Source organism: Muntiacus reevesi, chromosome 5 (genome assembly GCF_963930625.1).
Source record: "Muntiacus reevesi chromosome 5, mMunRee1.1, whole genome shotgun sequence".
Lineage (NCBI taxonomy): Eukaryota > Metazoa > Chordata > Mammalia > Artiodactyla > Cervidae > Muntiacus > Muntiacus reevesi.
Window position 1 is genome coordinate 93503450 of NC_089253.1, and position 23342 is coordinate 93526791.

The window sequence follows — 23342 nt, forward strand, 5'->3', positions numbered from 1 at the left end:
ATGCAGAGTACCTCATGTGAAATGCAGGGCTCAATGAAGCACAAGCTGGAATTAAGATTGCTGGGAGAAATATCTATAACCTGAAATACACAGATGATACCACCCTTATGGCAGGAAACAAAGAGGAACTAAAGGGCCTCTTGATGAAAGTGAAAGAGGAGAGTGAAAAAGTTGGTTTAAAACTCAACATTCAAAAAACAAGGATCATTGCATCCGCTCCCATCACTTCATGGCAAATAGATGGGGAAACAATGGGAACACTGAGAGACTTTATTTTCTTGAGCTCCAAAATCACTGCAGATGGTGATTGCAGCCATAAAATTAAAAGACACTTGCTCCTTGGAAGAAAAGCTATGACCAACCTAGACAGCATATTAAAAAGCAGAGACATTACTTTGCCAACAAAGGTCTGTCTAGTCAAAGCTATAGTTTTTCCAGTAGTCATGAATGGATGTGAGGGTTGGACTACAATGAAAGCTGAGCACCAAAGAATTGATGCTTGGATTTCCTTGGACTGCAAGGAGATCAAACCAGTCAGTCCTAAAGGAAATCAGTCCTGAATATTCATTGGATGGACTGATGCTGAAGCTGAAACTCCAATACTTTGGCCACCTGATTTGAAGAAGTGACTCATTGGAAAAGACCCTGATGCTGGGAAAGATTGAAGACGGGAGGATAAGGGGATGACAGAGGAAGAGATGGTTGGATAGTATCACCGACTTGATGGTCATGAGTCTGAGCAAGCTCCAGGAATTGGTGATGGACAGGGAAGCCTGGTGTGCTGCAGTCCATGGGGTTGCAAGGAGTCAGACGTGACGGAGCGACTGAACTGAATTGTTCAGCTCAGGAAGTCTGGTGGAAAAAAAAAAAAGAGAAAAACAGAACAAACTGAGTAAAAGTAGAAGGAAAAAAATTTAAAAATGAGTATAAATGGTTGGAAAACAAAGAAGTAGTGTGAAGGATCAGCCAGATTGTTAGGTGCTAGGGCTCATGGGCACACAGGTGATGCTCTGTTCCCTTGCCCAAGGTCAGCATCAGTGGGGAGTGGCAGAGCAGGTGTGGGCGTGGGGCTAAGTCTGAAAGCCAGGCTTTCTGAGCCCCCATCAGGTGAGAGGCAGGCAGAGGTCAGGCTGGCAGCCACAGTCAGCCTTGATCCTTGGGCAGAGCTGCCACCCCCGTTTGCCTGTGGACCACAGCATCCTCTCTTCCTGTGGATAAATCTGAAAGAATAGGCAGGGGAAAGGGTCAGGCCCTGTTCTTTCTGCCAAACCCAGTAGCCCATGAGCTAATTTTGCCCTGGGGAGGGGCATGTGCTGGGCAGAGGGTGGGCATAGGAGGCCCCTCTGTGGAGAGGTGGGGCTGGGGAAGGATGGACTCCTGCAACCTTCTTGCATTTCGTTCTCTCTACCCACTTAAGCCTCAATGGCTTAACCATTGAGGGTATGGTCAGCCGGGGTGTGGCCTTCCTTGTGGGGCTAGTCATCATGGGGAGGTTTCCCAGCCTCCCTGGGACCACTTCTCCCAAACCAACCATCTTTCCTTTGCCATATCCTCAGAAGGCTTTGAATTGGACCAGAATAATGAAGAGATTTCAAGACTCCTCTGCACCCGTTGCTGAGAATTCATTCCCTATTTCCCATTCTAAGTTCTATCCAGTCCCTTGATCCAGTTTAGCTCATCAGAGGTTCTGCTGTGAGGTTAAATGTTAGCCTGAAGATAATTCAATAAAAAAGGCCAACCACTTAGAGGTGCTCCTGATTTGACTATAAACCCCTTTCCATTAGAAATTGCCCAGAGAGAAATTAGTCCAAAAATTAAATTTCCCTGCAAGTGGAAGTCCAAAGAAATTAACCTCCAAAATCAAATTTTTCTTGTCAGGGTGAATTAAAATTCAAAGTCTAAAATTAATCTTAAAGTCCAGAAAGGCTTTTCGATTTCTTACATAGCTGAGTCTTGGCGAAAGATGCCTCTGACTGGGCAGATCTGGGCTTCTTCCTTCAGCAGCTTAAACTCAGGGGTCCTCTGTGGATGTCCCTCAAGGCTTCAGAAGTTGTATTGGTTCAACACCAGTACTTTCATGGCCCTCACTTAAGACATGTTTTCTTTTGTTGTTGAAATATTAGGTTGGTCCAAGAGTTTGTTCAGATTTTTTCCACCAGATGTTATGGAAAAAGTTATGACACTTTTTGGCCAACCTAATATAGCATGCCTACAACAAAGTGCACTGTTCCATGGATTTTATAAAATTGATAGATTTTATTTGTCAGAGCAGTTTTAGATTTATAGAGAAAATGAGCAGATAGTCAGGATTCCCCATATACTTCCTGTCCCCATCAGTTCAGTTTAGTTCAGTTGCTTAGTTGTGTCTGACTCTTTGCAACCCTGTGGACTGCAGCACGCCAGACTTCCCTGTTCATCCCCAACTCCCGAAACTTGCTCAAACTCATGTTCATTGAGTTGATGATGCCATCGAACCATCTCATCCTCTGTCGTCCCCTTCTCTCTCTTTTTTTTTTTCTTTTAAAAAATATGGAATGCTTCAAGAATTTGCGTGTCATCCTTGCTCAGGGGCCATGCTAATCTTCTCTGTATCGTTCCAATTTTAGTATATGTGCTGCCGAAGCGAGCACCCCTTCTCTTGCCTTCAATCTTTCCCAGCATCGGGGTCTTTTCCAATGAGTCTGTTCTTCACTTCAGGTGGCCAAAGTATTGGAATTTCAGCTTCAGCATCAGTCCTTTCAATGAATATTCAGGACTGATTTCCTTTAGGATTGACTGGTTTCATCTCCTTGCAGTCCAAGGGACTCTCAAGAGTCTTCTCCAACACCACAGTTCTAAGCATTATTTTTTTGGCGCTCAGCTTTCTTTATGGTCCATCTCTCACATCTATACATGACTACTGGAAAAATCATAGCTTTGACTAGATGGACCTTTGTCAGCTTTTGTAATGTCTCTGCTTTTTAACATGCTGTCTAGGTTGGTCATAGTTTTTCTTCCAAGGAGCAAGTGTCTTTTAATTTCATGGCTGCAGTCGCCATCTGCAGTTATTTTGGAGCCCCCAAAAATAAAGTCTGTCACTGTTTCCATTGTTTCCCCATCTATTGCCATGAAATGATCCTGAGCCTGCCCCATAGGCTCCCCCATTAGTAACATCTTACATTAATATGGTACCTTTGTTATAATTGATGAACCAATATTGATACGTTGTTGCTAACTGAAGCTCATAGTTTACCTTAAGGTTTACTCTTGATGTTGTACATTCTATGGATTTTGACAAATGTATATATGCACTGTTACTATACCAACAAGGGTAATTTCACTGCTTGAAATGTCCAGGGTGCTCCACCCTGTCTGCTCCTGATCCTTTTATTGTCTCTATAGTTGTGCCTTTTTCAGGATATCATACAGGTGAAACTGTATAGCATATACTTTTTCAGATGGCTTCTTTTGCTAAGTAATACACATTTAAAGTTCTTCCATGTCTTTTTGTGGCTTGATAGCTCATTTATTTTCAGCACTGAATAATACTCTGTCATTTGGATGTACCTCAGTTTATTTATCCATTCATCTACTGAAAGGTGCCTTGGTTGCTTCTAGTTTTTGACAATTATAGACAAAATTGCTATACAGTAAATCCCCTACATACAAAATACAAACAAGTTCCATTCTGAGACCGCATTTTAAGTCCAACAGAATTATCCTAGATACCCAACCAACACAATCAGCTATACAGTACTCTACTGTAGTAGGTTTATAATGCTTTTCACACAATTAATACATAAAAAACAAATATGAAAAAATCAAGACATTTTAAACCTACAACACAGTACAATAGTACAGCACAGCAGTTGGCACACGGGCTGGCATCGAATGAACAGTCAAGAAGAGTTACTGACTGGAGGAGGGAGAAGAGGTGGGAGACAGCAGAGCTGCAGGGGCATCAGCAATAGGAGACAGAGGGCAAGCTGCAGTTTCATTCACGCATGAAGTAGATGGGACGCACGTTCACATCTTTGAAAGTTTGCAACTTGAAGGTTCAAGTGACTTACTGTAAACATTTTTGTTCAGGATTTTGTGTGGACAAATGTTTTCAGTTCATTTGGGTAAATACCCTGGAGCCCAATTGATGCATCATATGGGCTTCTCTTGTGGCTCAGACGTTAAAAGAATCTGCCTGCAGTGTGGGAGACCTGGGTTCGGTCCCTGGGTTGGGAAGACTCCCTGGAGAAGGGAATGGCCACCCATGCCAGTATTCTCGCCTGGAAATTTCCATGGACAGAGGAGCCTGGTGGGCTGTGGTCTGTGGGGTCACAAAGACTTGGACACAACTGAGCGACTAACACACACACATAGTAAAAGTAGGTTGAGTTTTGAGAGAAACTGCCCAGCTGTCTCCATGTGGCCGCACCGTGTTGCATTCTCATCTGCAGCGAGTGAGAGTTCCTGGTGCTTCACAGCCTTGCCAACCTTTGACGCTGTCGGTACCCTGGATTCGGGCTGTCCGAGTAGCTGTGTCAAGGTTGTGGTTGTTGTTTAGTCACTCAGTTGTATCCCACTCTTTGTGACCTCACCAGACTCTTCTGTCTGTGGAATACTACAGGCAAGGATACTGGAGTGGGTTGCCAATTCCTCCTCCAGGGGATCTTCCCGACCCAGGGATCGAACCCTGGTCTCCTGCATCGACAGGTGGATTCTTTACCACTGAACCACCCAGGAAGCCCACGTAGGGTAGCTCGTTATTTTAATTATGATTCCCTCATGATGATCTACTTGCTTGCTATCTGTGTATCTTCTTTGGCGAGATGTCTGTTTAGATCTTTAGCCCATTTTTTGGGTCGTTTGTTTTCTTATTTGTTATGTCTTAAGAGTTGTTTCCTACTTTTGCATTCCAGTCCCCTATAATGAAAAGGACATCTTTTTTTGGGTGTTAGTTCTAGAAGGTCTTGTAGGTCTTCGTAAAACCATTCAACTTAAGCTTCTTCAGCATTACTGGTTGGGGCATAGACTTGGATTATTGTGATATTGCATGGTTTGCCTTGGAAACGAACAGAGATCATTTGGTCATTTTTGAGATTGCATCCAAGTACTGCATTTTGAACTCTTGTTGACTAGGATGGCTATTCCATTTCTTCTAAGGGATTCTTGCCCACAGTAGTAGATATCATGGTCATCTGAGTTAAATTCACCCATTTCTGTCTATTTTAGTTTACTGATTCCTAAAATGTCGATGTTCACTCTTGCCATCTCTTATCTGACCCTTCCAATTTGCCTTGATTCATGAATCTAACATTCCAGGTTCCTATGCAATATTGCTGTTTACAGCATCAGACTTTACTTCCCTCATCTGTCATATCCACAACTGGATGTTGTTTTTGCTTTGGCTCTGTCTCCTCATTCTTTCTGGAGTTATTTCTCCACTGATCTCCAGTAGCATATTGGGCACCTACCAACCTGGGGAGTTCATCTTTCAGTGTCCTATTTTTTTTGTCTTTTCATACTGTTCATGGGGTTCTCAAGGCAAGAATACTGAAGTGGTTTGCCATTTCCTTCTCCAAGTAGGAAGTCAAGAGATACCTGAAGTAACAGGGAAATTTGGCCTTGGAGTACAAAACGAAGTAGGTCAAAGGCTAACAGTTTTGCCAAGAGAATGCACTGGTCATAGCAAACACCCTCTTCCAACAACACAAGAGACTACTCTACAAATGGACATCACCAGATGGTCAATACTGAAATCAGATTGATCATATTCTTTGCAGGCAAAGATGGATAAACTCTATACAGTCAGCAAAAACAAGACCGGGAACTGACAGGCTCAGAACATGAACTCATTGCCAAATTCAGGCTTAAATTGAAGAAAGTAGGGAAAACCACTAGACCATTCAGGTATGACCTAAATCAAATCCCTTACAATTATACAGTGGAAGTGACAAATAGATTCAAGGGATTAGATCTGATAGACAGAGTGCCTGAAGAACTATGGACGGAGGTTCTTGACATTGTACAGGAGGCAGTGATCAAGACCATCCCCAAGAAAAAGAAATGCAAAAGTCAATATGGTTGTCTGAGGAGGCCTTACAGATAGCTGAGATAAGAAAAGAAGAGAAGAGAAAGGCAAAGGAGAAAAGGAAAGATATACCCATTTGAATGCAGTTCCAAAGAATAGCAAGGAGAGATAAGAAAGCCTTCCTCAGTGATCAATGCAAAGAAATAGAGGAAAGCAATAGAATGGGAAAGACTAGAGATCTCTTCAAGAAAATTAAAGATACCAAGGGAACATTTCATGCAAAAATGGGCACAATAAAAGACAGAAACGGGATGGACCTAACAGAAACAGAAGATATTAAGAGGTGACAAGAATACACAGAAGAACTATACAAAAAAGATCTTCCTGACCCAGATAACCATGATGGTGTGATCACTTGCCTAGAGCCAGACATCGTGAAATGTGAAGTCAAGTGGGTCTTAGGAAGCATCACTATGAACAAAGCTAGTGAAGGTGATGGAATTCCAGTTGAGCTATTTCATATCCTAAAAGATGATGCTGTGAAAATGCTGCACTCAATATGCCAGCAAATTTGGAAAACTCAACAGTGGTCACAGGACTGAAAAGGTCAGTTTTCATTCCAATCCCTAAGAAAGGCAATGCCAAAGAATGTTCAAACTGCGGCACAATTGCACTCATCTCACATGCTAGCAAAGTAATGCTCAAAATTCTCCAAGTGAGGCTTCAACAGTTCATGAACCATGAACTTCCATATGTTCAAACTGGATTTAGAAAAGGCAGAGGAACCAGAGATCAAACTGCCAGCATCTGTTGGATCATCGAAAAAGCAAGAGAATTCCAGAAAAACATCTATTTCTGCTTTATTGGTTATACCAAAGCCTTTGACTATGTGAATCACAACAAACTGGAAAATTCTTCAAGAGATGGGAATACCAGACCACCTGACCTGCCTCCTGAGAAACCTGTATGCAGGTCAAGAAGCAACAGTTAGAAATGGACACAGAACAACAACTGGTTCCAAATTGGGAAAGGAGTACTTCAAGGCTGTATATTGTCACCCTGCTTATTTAGCTTCTATGCAGAGTACCTCATGTGAAATGCAGGGCTTGATGAAGCACAAGCTGGAATTAAGATTGCTGGGAGAAATATCTATAACCTCAGATACGCAGATGACACCACCCTTATGGCGGGAAACAAAGAGGAACTAAAGGGCCTCTTGATGAAAGTGAAAGAGGAGAGTGAAAAAGTTGGTTTAAAACTCAACATTCAAAAAACAAAGATCATTGCATCCGCTCCCATCACTTCATGGCAAATAGATGGGGAAAAATGGAAACAGTGACAGACACTATTTTTTTGGGCTCCAAAATCACTGCAGATGGTGATTGCAGCCATAAAATTAAAAGACACTTGCTCCTTGGAAGAAAAGCTATGACCAACCCAGACAGCTTATTAAAAACCCAAGACATTACTTTGCCAACAAAGTTCCATTTAGTCAAAGCTATGGTTTTTCCAGTAGTCATGTATGGATGTGAGTTGTATCATAAAGAAGGCTGAATGCTGAAGAATTGATGCTTTTCAACTGTGATGCTGGAGAGGACTCTTGAGAGTCCCTTGGACTGCAAGGAGATCAAATCAGTCAATCCTAAAGGAAATCAACCTTGAATAGTCATTGGAAGGATTTAGTGCTGAAGTTCCAATACTTTGGTCACCTGATGTGAAGAGCTGACTCATTGGAAAAGACTCTGATAGTGGGAAAGATGGAAGGCAAAAGGAGAAGGGGTTGGCAGAGGATGAGATGGTTGAATGGCATCACTGACTCAATGGACAGGAATCTGAGCAACCTCTGGGGATAGTGAAGGACAGAAGAGCCTAGCATGCTGCAGTCCATGGGTTCGCAGAGAACCAGACATGACTTAGTGACTGAGCAACAACAACAACAAGGGTAGCTGCTGTTCTGAGTTCTATCATTCTAGATTTTTTGAACTTAAAGAGGAGCATATTGTATGTACCCTTGGAATCTAACTTCTTTCACTGAGCCTCATGTCTGAGATTCATTCATGTTGCTGCATGTAGCAATAGCTTATCTGTGGTCTTGGCTGTATAGAAGTACATCATTGGAATATTCCACAGGATTTACCCATTCTGGTGTTCACAGTCTGTTGAATCATTTCCAGGTTTTGGCTGTTTTGAATACTACTGCTATGAACATTTATAAAAATTGTGAAATGACCAGCACAAGTCTAGGTAACATCCATCATCAAACATATGAATCATAAAATTCTTTTAATCCTGTGTGAGACCTTTTATGATATACTCTCTCAGCAACTTTCAAATGTGCAATATGGTGTTATTAAGTATAGTCACCATGATGTACATTGCATCCCCTTGAGTTACTTATTTTATACCTGGAAGTTTGTACCTTTTGACTCCTTCAACCATTTCACCTACCCACTCCGCGCCCCCCCCCCCTTGCAACTACTAGTCTGTTCTCTGTATTTAACAAGCCTGAATTTTTTTTTTAAGATTTCACATATAAGTGAGATCATATGGTGTATTATGTCTCTAACCTGCATCTCTTGCATCTCCTGCATTGGCAGGGGGATTCTTTACCACTAGCACCACCTGGGAACCCCCTGATCCATCCACATTGTTGCAAATGACAAGATTGCCTTCTTTTTTAATGACTGAATAATAATTCACATATATACACAACATGTTTTCTTTCTTTTGAAGCACTTATTTATTTATTTGGCTGCATCAGGTCTTAGTTACAACACACAGGGTCTTCACTGCGGTGCACAGGCTGCTCCCCAGTTGCGATGTGGGCTGCAGAGCACATAGGCTCAGTAGTTGTGTCACTTGGTCTTCGTTGCCCTGCGGCATGTGAGATCTTAGTTCCCTGACCAGGGCTCGAATCCACATCCCCTGCACTGGAAGGTGGATTGTTAGCCAGCGGACCACCAGGGAAGTCCCCACACCACATTTTCTTTATCTGTTCATCCCCAGACGGACACTTAGGTTTCTTCTACATCTTGGCTATTTTAATAATGCTACAGTGAACATGAGGCTGCAGAATATTTTCGAGTTAGTGTTTTTTTTTTTTTTTTTCTTTATTTTCTTTGGTTAAATACGCAAGAATGGGACTGCTGGTTCATATGATAATTCTATTTTTAAGTTTTTTGAGGAAGCTTCACAGAGCTTTCATAGTAGGTGCGCCAAGTTACATTCTCAGCAATAGTAGATGAGGGTCCCCTTTTCTCCACACCCTTTCCAGTACCAGCCAGTACTGGAGAGCCTCCTTTTGGTGCATCCACGTTGTTCTGTGTCTGGGACTGAAGTCGCTGGGTCTCTGGCAGCACAGGTCTAACTTTGGTGGGTTTCCCAAGCAGCTTACACACCCACTAGAGTAGATGCACATCTGAACTGCTTGTGTCCTTCCGATTGTGGAGTGTGTGTGATTCTGTGTGTCTCTTTCACGGTCCTGGTGGGTGCCGGCGTCTTCCTGTGTGCAGCTTCCTGGATGACCAGTGACCTTCCACACACCATCGCCTTAGGGTGATCCTCTTGTGAAGTGCTTCGCCCACTTTTCATTGTGCGGTTTTTCAGTTTGTAGGTGTTAGGTGTATATCCTGATCCCAGTCCTTTTTGAGATGTTACAAAAAGCTCCTCCCCCTGTGTGCCTTGCCTTTGATTCTGTTAATGGTGTCTTTTGGTTAACAGTAGTTTTCCATTAAGTTCAGTTTATCAGTCTTTTCCTTAATGTATAGATATCCTAAGCTGCGTACTTCCCAGGTGGCGCTAGTGGTAAAGAATCTACCTGCCAATGCAGGAAACATAAGAGTTATCAATTCAATCCCTGTACCAGAAAGATCCCCTGGAGAAAGAAATGGTAACCCACTCCAGTATTCTTGCCTGGAAAAGTCCATGGACAGAAAAGCCTGGCATGCTACAGTCCACGGGGTCACAAGTGTCACAAGTCCATGGGGACATGACTGAGTACACAGCACACCTAAGCTGCACTCCAAAATGAGTCTGTCTGCACAAAGTTGTGAAGATACACCCTGTGTTGTCTTCTTGAAGCCTTTTTTAATATTCACATCTAGAATCTATCTGGAATTGATTTTGTGTATCCCGTGAAGTGGGGGTGGAGGTCTGTGACCTTCATAAAGATTCCAGAGAGTTAATAGGACATAAAAGGTTTTAAAAAGCACTGACTCCGTACCCACCAAGCTTGAAAAGTGAGTCATTCCTCTACCTTGAATAGTTGTCTTAAGCAAAATGATGTTCCTAGGATCCAAAGTTTGGTTTTGCCAAAGACGAAAGCGGAGACTCAGGGGTGAATGAGGGCAGAGGGACAAAGCCTCGGTCTCAGCTCCGCCACACAGCTGCCTTTTCTTGGTGGCTGGACCTGCTTATGGAAAGCAGCATTCGAGACATTGTTGTCTCCAGGCAAAGACTGGACATTTACAGTCTTGGCAGCCCCGACTGCTATTCTCATGGAGGGCACCGCTTCCTCTCTAGGTCTGCGTCCTGGTCTCTAGAGCCCACGGTGTGGTTCCCATGCTCCCTAATGGGCAGCTCTGAGCAGGCTCTTGAGGTCCTGCAGGAATCATAGCTTGTGGAACCTGGGGCCCGTGGGCCTGGCAGCCAACTCTGCCACACTATTCATTGTTCTACATTGTGAGAAGAATTTCTTTTTGTTTCTCCTTTTTCTTCACGAGTGGAGTGTGCCTCTGGAGTTTCCTCTCTTACTACCATCCCCTCTCCTTTCAGGAAGGTTCCCCTGAGTCTGTAACCATTTTGTCTGCCTGCGTTGGCCCTTGTCCTTCCACACCACATGCATGGTACTGTCTTTCCTTGTTACTCCCCTTGCTTCCTTGTCCAGGCTGTTGTCTCTCTAACCTGCTTCTCTCAGTGTTTTCATCTAGTGGAATCTTCCTTAGTGTGAAGGCTGGAGTCCGGGTCAGCCAAGAGCATCCTCTGTCCTAAAGAACTCACGTTCATCTTCCTATCCCTGGGTTGTCATGGCCAGGGGCATCTCCCACCGGACCAGTATCCGGGTCTGGACCCTCTAGCACCGCCTTGCTCTCCTCTTCCTTGCTGGAAGTGTGGACCCTTTGACCCTCTTCCACCATTTCCTGCCTTCTTTCCTGTGCTTCCTTCAAGAGGCCTAATCCTGTGTCCCCACCTACAGAAGTTGCATCAGTGTGATTGGGAATACGTGCTTTATCTATGTGTTCATTCCCTCTCCCTCGCCACACCAAGTCAGTTGAAAGTAAAGTGCAGGCATGATGACACTACCTTTAAATAAATACAGTGATCTGCATTACTTAAAAATAAGGATGCCCTTTTCTGTGCACACAGTTCTAAAGATGATAAGAATTTCATAGTCAAAATTTCCCATTTCCCCTCTTATGTCCATTATAGCTATTTTTTGCTCTGACATCCAGTTCAGTGAAGTGAAGTGAAAGTCACTCAGTCGTGTCCGACTCTTCGTGACCCCGTGGATATACAGTCCATGGAATTCTCCAGACTGGAATACTGGAGTGGGTAGCCTTTCCCTTCTCCAAGGGATCTTCCCAACTCAGGGATTGAACCCAGGTCTCCCACATTGCAGGCAGATTCTTTACCAGCTGAGCCACCAGGGAAGCCCAACAACCAGTCCAGGTCCATGTATTATTTGCAATCATCTCTTTAAGTCTCTTTGCATTGAGACTTGTCCCCTGCATTCTTTATCTGATGACGGTACCTTTTTGAAGAGACCAAGCGAGTCGTAGAATGTCCCGTGTTCCGTGTGTGTCTGTTGTTTCTGCACCAGTTGTCGACCTCCTTTGTCCCCAGCAGTTCTTGTCCACTGGCCGGGTGAGGGCTGAAGGCTCCGTCCCTTTTTGGATTTTGGCGTGAACACGTCATTGTTGAAGTCTCGTGCTGCATGTGCATCCCATCGAAGGCACCAATCTCAGTCTGTGTCACTGTGGGCATGCTCATGTGAGCACTTCCTTGGGGCACCTGCGCCCCAGATGTCTCCAGTGGGAAGAGGGAGGCGCTTCCATTTGCATTTGGAAGATTTCTTGGAGACTGTTCTTTGGTTCCTTGTGAATATTTGACCCCTTCAGCCCCTTTTTCTACTGTGCTAACATCCTTGGCTGTGCTGTGCCTGAATCAGCTATTTAATGAAACTTTCCAAAGGGCTTACCTGGTGGCTCAGATGGTAAAGAATCTGCCTGCAATACAGGAGACCTGGGTTTGATCCTTGAGTCAGGAAGATCCCCTAGAGAAAGGAATGGCTACCCATTCCAGTGTTCTTGCCTGGAGAATTCTATGGATAGAGGAGCCTGGTGGGCTACAGTCTGTGGGGTCACAAAGTGTTGGACAAGACCAAGCAACTAACACTTTTACTTTCGAAATGGTAGTTCTTCTAATGCTTGCATGTGGTCTCCCTTTATTAGCTGACATTCTTCTATAAAGAGAGACTTTCTTTCGTCAACCAGTGGTGAACTACATCTATATCCTCCAAAAAAGACAGAACAAATGTTTAATACTTTTCCTTTAATTTCTAATTTTCAGAGTAAGAACTTACTGTAACAGTTACTCCAGTAGTGACAGTTGAGGTTTGTATATGTCTGGCTCTTTGTTTCGTCTTTGGGGTAGCACTCAGATCTCTCGGATGTTTATTTATTCATTATTGCTAGGTTTTAATGCCCTAATTTCCCCCCATTTGGCCAGTGGTAGCCCTTCTGGTTGGCCTGGGTCTGTTGACACACTCTGGTTGGACTTGGCTGGGGCCTCGCTTTCTGGAGCGAAAGTCTCCCGTTCCCTGGGTCTCCTGTTTCTCCTGGGAGCCTGGTGCCCACACTGTGAGTGCTTGCTAGAGGCCATGATGCAGGTGCTTTTGATCTGGATCTCAACTGCTTCCAGGACTTTCCTTGGGCAGAGTTGAGGCATACATTAAAACATGACTTCACTTTGAAATTTCTAATTCAAATTTAGAGGTTTTTCCTTAAAATATTATATTTGTATCTCTTTCCTCTTAATGTGAGTACAGACAGTCTATGGCTGATGAAAGTTCTGTGGTCCTGGGCTGTGTCCCACAGGATGCAGAGCGAGTGAGTGCAGCCAAATCACGTGCTGTTCCCAATTCGATGTTCAATCAGATTTGCCTGTTTCAGTTTGTTTTCAGTTTTATGCCTGCTTTCTTTCCTTCCTTTCTTTATTTTTTGGCTGTGGCGTGTCATTTGAAGCTCTTAGTTCCCTGATCAGAGATTGAACCCATGCTATGGCAGTGAAAGCACCGTGTCCTGACCACTAGACGGCTGAGGAGTTCCCAGCTTGCTTTCTTCTTTGCTTTAACCTGTTGGAATATTTACATGGCTCAAAACACAAAACCATAGTTGACTATACACTCAAAGCTCCCTCCCATCATCATCCCTTTAGATGGTCCCCACCCGCTCAGCCTCCTGGAGGCAACCTGGTTTCTAGTTTCTGGCTTAAGCAAATATTTATATTTTTATTTTTCCTTTTTTCTTCTTCAAAAAGTAGTATACCAAATACATGTGTTCAGCATGATTTTTTTCAGTTAACTTTCCATCCTCCCGAGTTCTACTCCATGTGGAAACCACCTGTGTTGTTTTTACAGCTACATTGTCCTGTGTTGGGTGCACATTCTGTGGTTTATTCAACCATCATCCCACTGATGGAGGTTTGGGTCTTTCCAGGGTTCTGCTATTTCAGACAACGAGGCAATGAGCAGCTCTGTGTTTCTGGGGTTTTCTGTGTCTGAAGGTGTGTTTTGGGGCAGATTGCTGGCAGTGGGTTTATAGGATTGAACCTTCTCTCTGTTAGCCTCCCCCACAAAATGGGTTGCTACACTTAAAAAAAAATGTAAGTATTTGTTTATTTGTCTGCATCAGGTCTCAGCTGCAGCACCCAGGATTGTCAGTCTTTGTCTCAGCTGGTGGGATCTTTAGTTGTGTCAAGTTGACTCTTACTTGTAGCCTGTGGGACCTAGTTACCCTGCCAGGGACCGAACCCAGGCCCCCTGCATTAGGAGTCCAGAGTCTTAGCCATTGGACCCCCAGGGAAGTCCCAGGTTGCTACACTTTAGGATTTTTATAATCTCATTGATGTGAGATGAATGAAGTTGAATGTCTTTTGTAATTTTCATTCCATTTTTCTATCAGATTTTTCATTTCTTTTGTCCTGTTTCGGGAACTCTGTTAGGAGGACTAGCCTGTTGCCTGTGATATAAATCGCCAACATGATTTCTACTTTGTTGTTCGTCTTTTTGCTTTGCTTAGGGTGAGTTTTGCCATGTAAAGGTGTTTCTTTCCTGTAGTTGAATGCGTCAGTATTTTGTTGCTTCTAGATCCCTGAGTCATAGATGCAAGAGCTTTCTCTCCTTTGCAAGAGATTCGTGCATGCTTTCTTCTGGGACGTGTAGGTTTCATTTCTCACATGTAGATTTCTGATCTCTGAGCAGTTTATCCTGCTGTGTGATGGCAGATTTGGATCAGCTTTATCGCTTCACAAATGTCTCTCCAATTGATCCGGCACTATTTATTAAAAGGTTTGTCTTTTCCCCCAGTAACTTGAGAGCCGCACTTATCATATACCTTTTTTTTTTTTTTTTTTAATGATTTGGTGTCATTTTGGATTCTCTTGCTTGTTCCATTAGCCCAGAGGTTGGCAAACTATTTTAAGGGCCAGAACAAAATATTTTAGACTTTCTGGCTTTACATATGCTCTCTGTGTAGTCATTTTCTTCTTATTTTGACTTTTGTTTTCCACAGCACTTACAAAAAAGCCATTCTTTCTTATGTCTTATTTATTGTTGGCTGTGTTGGGTCTTTGTTGCTGCACTTGGGCTTTCTCTAGTTGCAATGAGCAGGCACTCCTCTTTGTTGTGTGTGGGCTTCTCACTGCGGTGGCTTCTCTTGTTGAGGAGCACAGGCTCTAGGGTGCTCAGGCTCCAGTAGTTGTGGCTCATGAGCTTCATAGCCCTTCAGCATGTGGAATCTTTGTGGACCAGGGATTGAACCCGTGTCCCCTGCATTGGCAGGGGAGTCTTTACTACTGGACCATCAGTAAAGTCCTGTAAAAGCCATTCTTAGCTCATAGTGGGTTGGCCTGTGAGCCGTAATTTACCAGACTGTTAGAATGTTTACGCATGAAGGTCACACTGTTTATCAGAGGCGTTACGTTGTTCTTCCTTGCGTGGTTCTCCTGGACATTCTTGCTGGTTTGGTTTCCCATGTAAGCTTGTTAGATTCCTCACTGGAGTTCTGGAGCATTCACAGATGAACGGTGGGGATAACTGCACTCACAGGATGGGAGCTGACCTTCCCCAGGAATGGGGATGTCTTTCCAATGTCTTATTTTGGCTTCCCTGTCTTCTGAAGACATATAACTGTACCTCAAACAGGTTTTTCTCTTTTCTTATTTTCTAATCAATTAAATTTTGCTTTTATCTTTATATTACCTTCCTTCTACTGTTTTGGAGGTGTTCTCTATTGTTATTTGTTGCTTAATTCATTTACTGTAATTCTTTGGTTCTTGGGATATAAAGTCTTGAAGGTGCAGCAAGGATCCCACCTGGGATGGGGCATGGTGCTTGTGACAGGGTGAGGGAGCTAAACCGGGGAGCCTGAAGTGCCACTGCCCCTGGGAGTCAGTGGTCAGCTTCCCTGCAGACTTTTGAGTGGGATGGAGATGATGCAGGGTTCTTTAATGGGTGCTTTGGCACTGCCATGGGATGGACTGCGGGGAGCTTGGGCCTCAGGGAAGGCCACCAAGGAGCCAGTTGTCTGAACTGGACAGGAGTGAAGGGGTCCACGCCTACAGTGGGGAGGAGTGGGGAGGGTCCAGCCCAAGGGGCCTTGGGCTGCCCCCAGACAAGGATGGCTCCCGTGTGTGATGCTCAGCACACTGTCAGCTCTGGGCTCGGTGTGTCCCCTGAGACCATGAGCCCCATCAAGGCAGGGGCCTGTCCATCCTGTCCCCTCACATGACCCCACACGGGGCCTGGGGCATGTACTGCATGTGAATTCATTGTTGTGTTGAGAGGACCTGCCTGCTGAAGGGATGTGGTAATGATGGAGCCCAGCAGGAGTGTCGGGAGGATACGGTGCCTCGTGGCAGCTTGGGTTGACGCAAGGAGGATCTGGCTGAGGAAGAAGATGCAGGGTCCAGCTGGGATGGGCTGTATTCAGGCACAAGTGCAAGTCTGGGTGAAGGGTCAGTGAGGCTGGGGGTGTTGGAGGTGAGTGTGGAGGGCCCCCCGGGGAAGGGTGTCTGTGGTCATTTGGGAGGTCAGCCCACACAATTCGTGTCCTGGAGCTAGCAGTCTGACCAGTGTAGGGGTCAGTGCTTCCGATACTCCTTCTCTGCAGCCCAGGGGCCCAGCAGGTGGGTGCTACCCAGTGCTGTGAACTTGACCTTCCATGTTGCCTAGTCCTCTTTCCAGTCCCCAGGGCACCTGGATGAGCAGCCTCAGGGTGGGTGTCGTGAGACTGACCAGATGCCCAGGCTGCTTAGCTCTTGGAGCTGGCTGGTGGGGCTGGGGCAGGGCAGCAGGGTCCTTGACCTCCACTGGCCCTGTGAGTTGCTCTGGTCACTGGAGGTGGGACACTGGGGCCTGGCCTGCCACGTATGACATCATTCCCAGCCCCTCCCGTGGCCTCTGTCCTGCTACCCAGCACTGCCTTGGCATGGGGTGGGGGGGCAGGGATGCTTCTGGCTGGAGCCAGCACATGTCTGGACCTTTCTTTGTGTTCCCTGGGCCCACCAGGACCACCCCCTATTCCCCCTTAATGCCGGGTGGGTGCTGTCCTGACCTGCTTCACTGCTCCCACTGTCCTGGCCTTGAGGAGAGTGGAGGGGGCGCTATGTGCGTGCCCATGGGCTGAGGCGGCTGCAGGGGGTGAGGGGCTAAGCCTGGCCCGGCAACTCAGGCTGCTGGGTGAACATTTGCCTTCCTCCCCAGGTTTTGTTCTTCAGTCGCTGAGTCATGTCTGACTCTTTGCGACCCCACGGACTGCAGCCCGCCAAGCCTCCCCAGTCCTTCACTATCTCCTGGAGTTTGCTCAAATTCATGTCCGTTGAATTGGTGATATCTAACCATCTCATCCTCTGCCTCCCCCTTCTCTTGCCCTCAATCTTTCCCAGCATCAAGGTCTTTTCCTCTGAGTCTGTTCTTTGCGTCAGGTGGCCAAAATATTGGAGCTTCAGCTTCAGTAACAGTCCTTCCAGTGAATATTCAGGTTTGATTTCCTTTTGAATTGGTTTAATCTCATTGCTGTCCAAGGGACTCTCAGAAGTCTTCTCCAACACCACAGTTTGAAAGCATCAGTTCTTTGGTGCTCAGCCTTCTTTTGTTATAGCCACACTTTCCGGGAACCAAGCTCACTCAGAAGGACAATACAGATAGTGGAGTGCAGTTTATTACACCGGCGGGCCCAAGGCAGAGCCTCCTCTTATCCAAGGACCCCGACCAGCATTTGTGAGAATCTTTTATACCCCATGTGTACGTGTCCAAACCCACCACCCCAAATCCCTTGAGGCTTATAAAGGAAGGGTAAATACAATCACAATAACCCCATCATTCACGTATTATATGTTCAAACAGTTAATAATCAATAAGCCCGCAGTTACATTCCAACCAGTTAATAACCGATAAGCCTGTGGTTACATTCCGATAGATACTGTCCGGAGGCAGGGGTGATTAGTGTCTGTTTTCTCTTAGGTGATGAGTAACCTGGATATGATCTTCAAGGTTCCCCTGTCTGGAGGGGGTCTTATCCTTCCATTGTCGTTCCCACAGGCACTAAGCAGAGAGTTCAGAGCCCATTGGAGAGGTGGCCGAGCATGATCAGCACGGACAGGCCTGAGATGGAGTCCAGGCCCTATGAATTCCTTCTTCACTTTATGGTCCGACTCTCACATCATACATGACTACTGGAAAAACCGTAGCTTTGATTATATGGACTGCTTTTAAAATACTGTTATATGGTTGATGGAAAGGGAAGAACTGCTGTATTCAGTATGTTTCCCTTGATAGCTTACGGGTGAACAATGTCAGATTTGTGGTCTCGGAAGAAGATTTAGCTTCGGGACCAGGGACCAGACGTGATCACCCAAGATGTTTTGTGTAGCAGAGTTTTATTAAAGTGAAAAAGGGACAGAGAAGACTTCTGACAAGACATCAGAAGGGGGACAGAGAGTGCTCCCACTTACTATTCTTAGGAAGGGAGCTATATACTTTTTTTTTAATATACTTTTAAAATTGGTTATTGCAATAAATCAAAAGAATGTCTCAAGGTTGTAAAGATCTTACTAGACCCCCTCCCACAATTTACATTTTAAGATGACAGGATTAGAACTAACAATACAAAGATCTTACCAGAGCCACTCCCAAAGTATACATTTTAAGATAACAGGATTAGTCAGAAGGTTTTCAAGAAGGAGAAACTGTCCTCAAGCAGGACTCACTGTTGTCATATAATCCTTGGTGGTGGTGGTTTAGTTGCTAAGTGTGTCCAACTCTTGGGTCCCCGTGGACTGTAGCCCGCCAGGCCTCTCTGTCCATGGGATTCTCCAGGCAAGAATACTGGAGTGGGTTGCCATTTCCTTCTCCAGGGGATCTTCCCAACCCAGGAATTGAACCCGGGTCTCCTGCATTGCAGGCAGATGATTTACCGACTGAGCTATGAGGAAAGCCCTTAGTACAGAGTTTAAGCTGAGTTGTTTGTTGTGTAATCATCAGCTCTGGGCTTAAAGAAAAAAACACTTTATGTGACTAAGACTAAGAAATGCAGAGAAAAAAGATGTTTGTCCTTTCTTCCTCCTTGAGAATTCCAGACCCCTATCTCCTCCTTGAGAGCCACAGACCCCTCTCTCCTCCTTGGGGACTCTGAACTTCTTATCAACCTGCCTAGGAATTGACTGTCTCACCCCCATGTTGCTCTTCCTGCCACTTTAACTAATGGTGATTTCAGTGACATTTTTGTCAATCAAGGATTAATGATGATGCCACTTTGGAAAGGGAAGGCAGGAGTCACAGTCCGACTCCTGTCTCATATTGAAAAGCCTGACACCAGGGGGACCCCAGAGAGGCCTGGGCTCCTGTGGGCCTAGGTGTGTTGGGGTTGGGCGGTGACTTGGGGTCGGCTCAGCACCATGTGCTCAGCTCTGTTTCAGCTTAAGCTCTGCACATGCCTGTGTGTGAATATCCCAGTTCTTAAAAAACCTTATTGACGTATAGTTATTCAGTTGTACATATATATATATATATATATATTGTTTTTCATATTCTTTTCCACTACAGTTTATCACAGGATATTGAATATAGCTCCCTGTGTTTTACAGTAGGACCTTGTTATTTAGCTATCCTATATATAATAGTTTGCATCTGCTAACCCCAAACTCCCAGCCCTTCCCTCCTCTACTTCCTCTCCCTCTTGGCAATCACAAGTCTGTTCTCTATGTCTATGAGTCTATTTCTGTCTTGTAGATAGGTTCATTTGTGTCATGTTTTAGATTCTGCATACGAATGAAATTCTATCATATTTGTCTTTCTGACTTACTTTGCTTAGTGTGATCATCTCTGGGTCCATCCATGTTGCTGCAAATGGCATTGTTTGATTCTTTTTAATGGCCAAGTAATATTCCATTGTTTATCTATCTATCTATCTTTCTACCTATCTATCACATCTTCTGTCTCTGGTGAATGTCCTAGTTTTTTTTTTGTTTTTTTTTTTTTTAAAGATATTTTGATGTGGACCAAGTTTTAAAGTTTTGAGTTTGTTACAGCATTGCTTCTGTTTTGGCTTTTTGGCCCTGAGGTATAAGGAGTCTTAGCTCCCCGACCAGGGATTAGATCTGCAACCCCTGTTTTGGAAGGTGACATCTTAGTCACTGGACAACCAGGGAAGTCCCTGAATGTCCCAGTTTGTACAGAAGAAGTAGATGGCATTTCTCCCTAAATCCTATGCATCGGGTTTCATACTCCCTGGCTGGCCCCATCAGGGCATCTGTCCTTGTTCAGCATTGACTGTTTCACCTGGTGAAACACATCTGTCTTATTTGAGGAGTAGCTTCTTGCATATATTGGAAAGAAATATAGTCTTCTGAACACCACTCTTCCTGTTGTTTTTTTTTTTCTTCTTCCTGTTGTTAATTTGGGTATTTTGTAATGTTTTGATTAATATATTTATTAAGTTATGGCTCTGCTAAAAGTGGAAATTTTTCATCATGCTCAAACCAGAAAGTCCTCCAAGTATATAGAGATGATAAATGATTCCAGTTACTATTGGGCCTGTTTGGGGCCTCTTTGCACAGGGTCTCCTGGCTTTCAGCGGAAGTACCTGGTGGACCCAGGGTTCCTGAGACCCGGGGAGCAGCGCTGGTTTGCCCGCTACCTGGCCATGCAGACCCTGCAGATCGACGTCTGGGATGGGGACTCCCTGCTTCTTGTTGGATCTGCTGCCGTTCAGCTGAAGGTAGGTTTTTCCCACAGTCTCTCCTGCAAGGTCTGTCACATGGCGGTGTTGGTCATTGCCCAGTGCTGGGTGTTGGCCTGGCTCCTTGGTTCACAAATTCCGACACTGCCGAGTCCTTGCCTTCCCCAAAGGAAGCGATGTTCACAGAGCCTAAACTCCATCATACTAGGTTACATCCGTCATCAGACCCTCAATTGAGCAGGTAACGTTGGCTCTGCTCCCTTGACGGTAAGCATGGCAGCTCCCTGAGAGCAGCAAGGGGTTGGCCTTGTTCCCCAGGGGCTGGGCCCACCAGCCCCACCCATTGAGGTGCACCCTCAGGATGGAGGACGTGATGAGTGAGTGATGGGTTGGGGAAGTGTTTCCCGATGCCTGTTCTCAGTTCCATGAATCACGAGAATTAGAATCTCATCCTTTTTCTAACTGTGCTTTCTATTCTCCTCATAGGCTAAAACTGAAATCTACACGTTAATTCAATTTTCTTCCCTGGGGCTTCTCCCCAAACCTTCCCTGTCATGTGACCAGGACCCCAGAGGGTCAGCATGGGGTCACACGGCAGCCTCTAGACCAGGCCCTGGATCACATCCACTTGCCCATGTGCCGTCATGAGAGCTTGACCCCCAACCCTCCGCCCTGGGGTGGAGTGGAAGAGGATATAGGGCCATCCCTATGGCTCTGGAATCTCTCTGACCTTCATCCACTTTTCCTTCATCCCGTTTTTTTTTTTGAATTATTTATCTATTTATTCGTCTGGATCGGGTCTTAGTTCTGGCATGTGGGATCCTTCGCTTTGCCGCGTGGTCTGTCTGGTTGTGGTGCTCAGGCTCAGTAGTTGTGGTGCTCAGACTTAATTGCTCCACCACATTTGGGGTCTTAGTTCCCAGACCAGGGATTGAACCCATGGGTCCTGCCTTGCAAGGTGGATTCTTAACTACTGGACCACCAGGGAAGCCCCACAGCTGTTTTCCTTCTGGATTCCGGCCACAGCCCCCTAGGCTACCCTACCTGAGCCTTGCATGGCTGGTCCCTGAGACCTGCAGGGCCGCTCCCATCCCCCCTTGCTCCTTAGCGCCCTGTCCCCTTGAGGAGCTCATGGCTCTGGTATTTGCGTGTCCCCTTGCAGTGGCTCTGACCCTGTGCTCTCCATCCTCAGAGAGCCACCTGCTCCTCCCTCCCTTCTTCCATCTTTCAGATGACTCCGGCTGTAACTGCCCCCACCCCCTGGGTCTCAGGGCTCATCCCTGAGGGGGTGAGGCCCCAGGGCAGTGGAAGGAGCCAGGAGCAGTGTGTGCAGAGCACTGGGTGGGGAGGACTGACCTACTGCCATCCTACCCTTTATGGGTTATTAGCTTTTAAAAAAGTCTCTGCAGTTTCTGAGGTGAGAAGCAGTACCGTGTTTTAATTGCCAGGGAGCATCGTTGCTCTCTGGGCAGCTGGGTGTCACCTCTTGCCTTGACCAGTGTCCCTCTGGAGGGGTCTTCACCTCATCCGGCCGCCGAGACTCCTGAACCATGCCTGTGTTGGGATCATGTGGACAAGCACTGCTGAGCAAGCAGGCTCTATGCAACTGGAAGCCCCCAGACCTGCTAAGGAGGGATCTGGTCTGAGTGTGTCCACCCCAGAGATGGGTGCTGGGGGGACAGGGCCAGAATTCCAGAAGCAGGAACTTAACCTGGCCCCACACTTCCATTGCTATATGAAGTCGAGAGGCCTGGTCACCTTCCCCAGGTCATGCAGGAGGAGAGGCCCAGCCCTCCCTCCCACCCGGCCCCACTGCCCTTGGGCTCAGGCTGAGGATTGAGGGGTTAAACTTGTTTAGCAGAGAAGAGTGGGCTCCAGGATATCCCGGTACTTCCTGGGTCTGCCTGGCCTGGCTCTGAGCCTAGGTCTGGCCTGGAAACGCTCCTGACCTGGCTCCGTCTGCCTTGTGGTCCCTCCTTAGACCTGCTGCCCATCTTTCAGCCACTCTGGAGCACTCCCGACCCAGGCCTGGCATGTCCCCCGCCTTCCCTGCGCGGAGGCCCAGTGGAGACTCCTCGGGGCTCTCACTGGGCTTCCTCAGGGGCCCCCTTGTCGTGCACTTCCCGACTTACCCCTGCAGAGGAGGCTCCGTGCGGGGCTGCTGGGCCTGCTCATATTTGCTCAGTGGGTAGACCAGGATGCACTTTGTTAAAGACCTGACATCAGTCTTTAACATCAAGGACTCGGGTTTTCAGAAGCACATGGCCTCTGCCTCAGCCACCCTCTGACCCATCCCTTCTCCTCTGCAGCACCTGCTCCGCCAAGGGCGGCCAGCCGTGCAGGTCTCGCACGAGCTGGAGGTCGTGGCGACTGAATACGAGCAGGACGCCATGGTGGTGAGTGGAGATGTGACCAGGTTTGGCTGCGTCAAGCCCATCGACGTCCACACAGTGGTGAAGGGCCAGCTGCACTTGACCTTGGCCAATGTGGGTAAGAATCCCCAGCAGCTTGGCTGTTGTTCCCAGGTAGCCACTCTGCTTCCCATTTGGGGCGTGAGCCCCCTCAGGACAGTGGTCACATAGGCAGCAGCTCTCGGTAGGAATTCAGCTCTCATTAGCTTGACCACTGAGTCTGCCCTTGACCAGTGAGTCTGTCTCTGATCACTGAGTCTAGCCTTGTCCACTGAGTGCCTGCCATGATCCAGAGCCTCTGTCCTCGACCACTGAGCCTTCCCTGGCACTGGTTGTTTGGCGTTCCTGATATCTGGTTGGGGTTTGGGATTGTTCGCTGTCTTGGTCTTGCCCAGGTTCTGTTTCGGTACTGTGCATGGGACATCTCTGTGATGATCCTCACATAAGATGCCTGGCTTCAGGAGAGAGCTC

General features: G+C 46.2%; 1 protein-coding gene and 1 non-coding gene across 2 annotated transcripts in view; one reads left to right on the top strand and one right to left on the bottom strand.

The window, feature by feature from the left end:
- NPHP4 (nephrocystin 4) overlaps positions 1-23342 on the top strand; it is a 137749-nt gene that overhangs the window by 89764 nt on the left and 24643 nt on the right. The window contains exons 17-18 of the mRNA XM_065936860.1: positions 20339-20499; positions 22770-22950. Of these exons, the coding sequence (XP_065792932.1) occupies positions 20339-20499; positions 22770-22950 (342 nt within the window). The remainder of the gene's footprint in view (positions 1-20338; positions 20500-22769; positions 22951-23342) is intronic.
- On the bottom strand, positions 2524-2630 carry LOC136170035 (U6 spliceosomal RNA). The gene has a single exon (XR_010663495.1). It is a non-coding gene; the product is annotated as a U6 spliceosomal RNA (small nuclear RNA).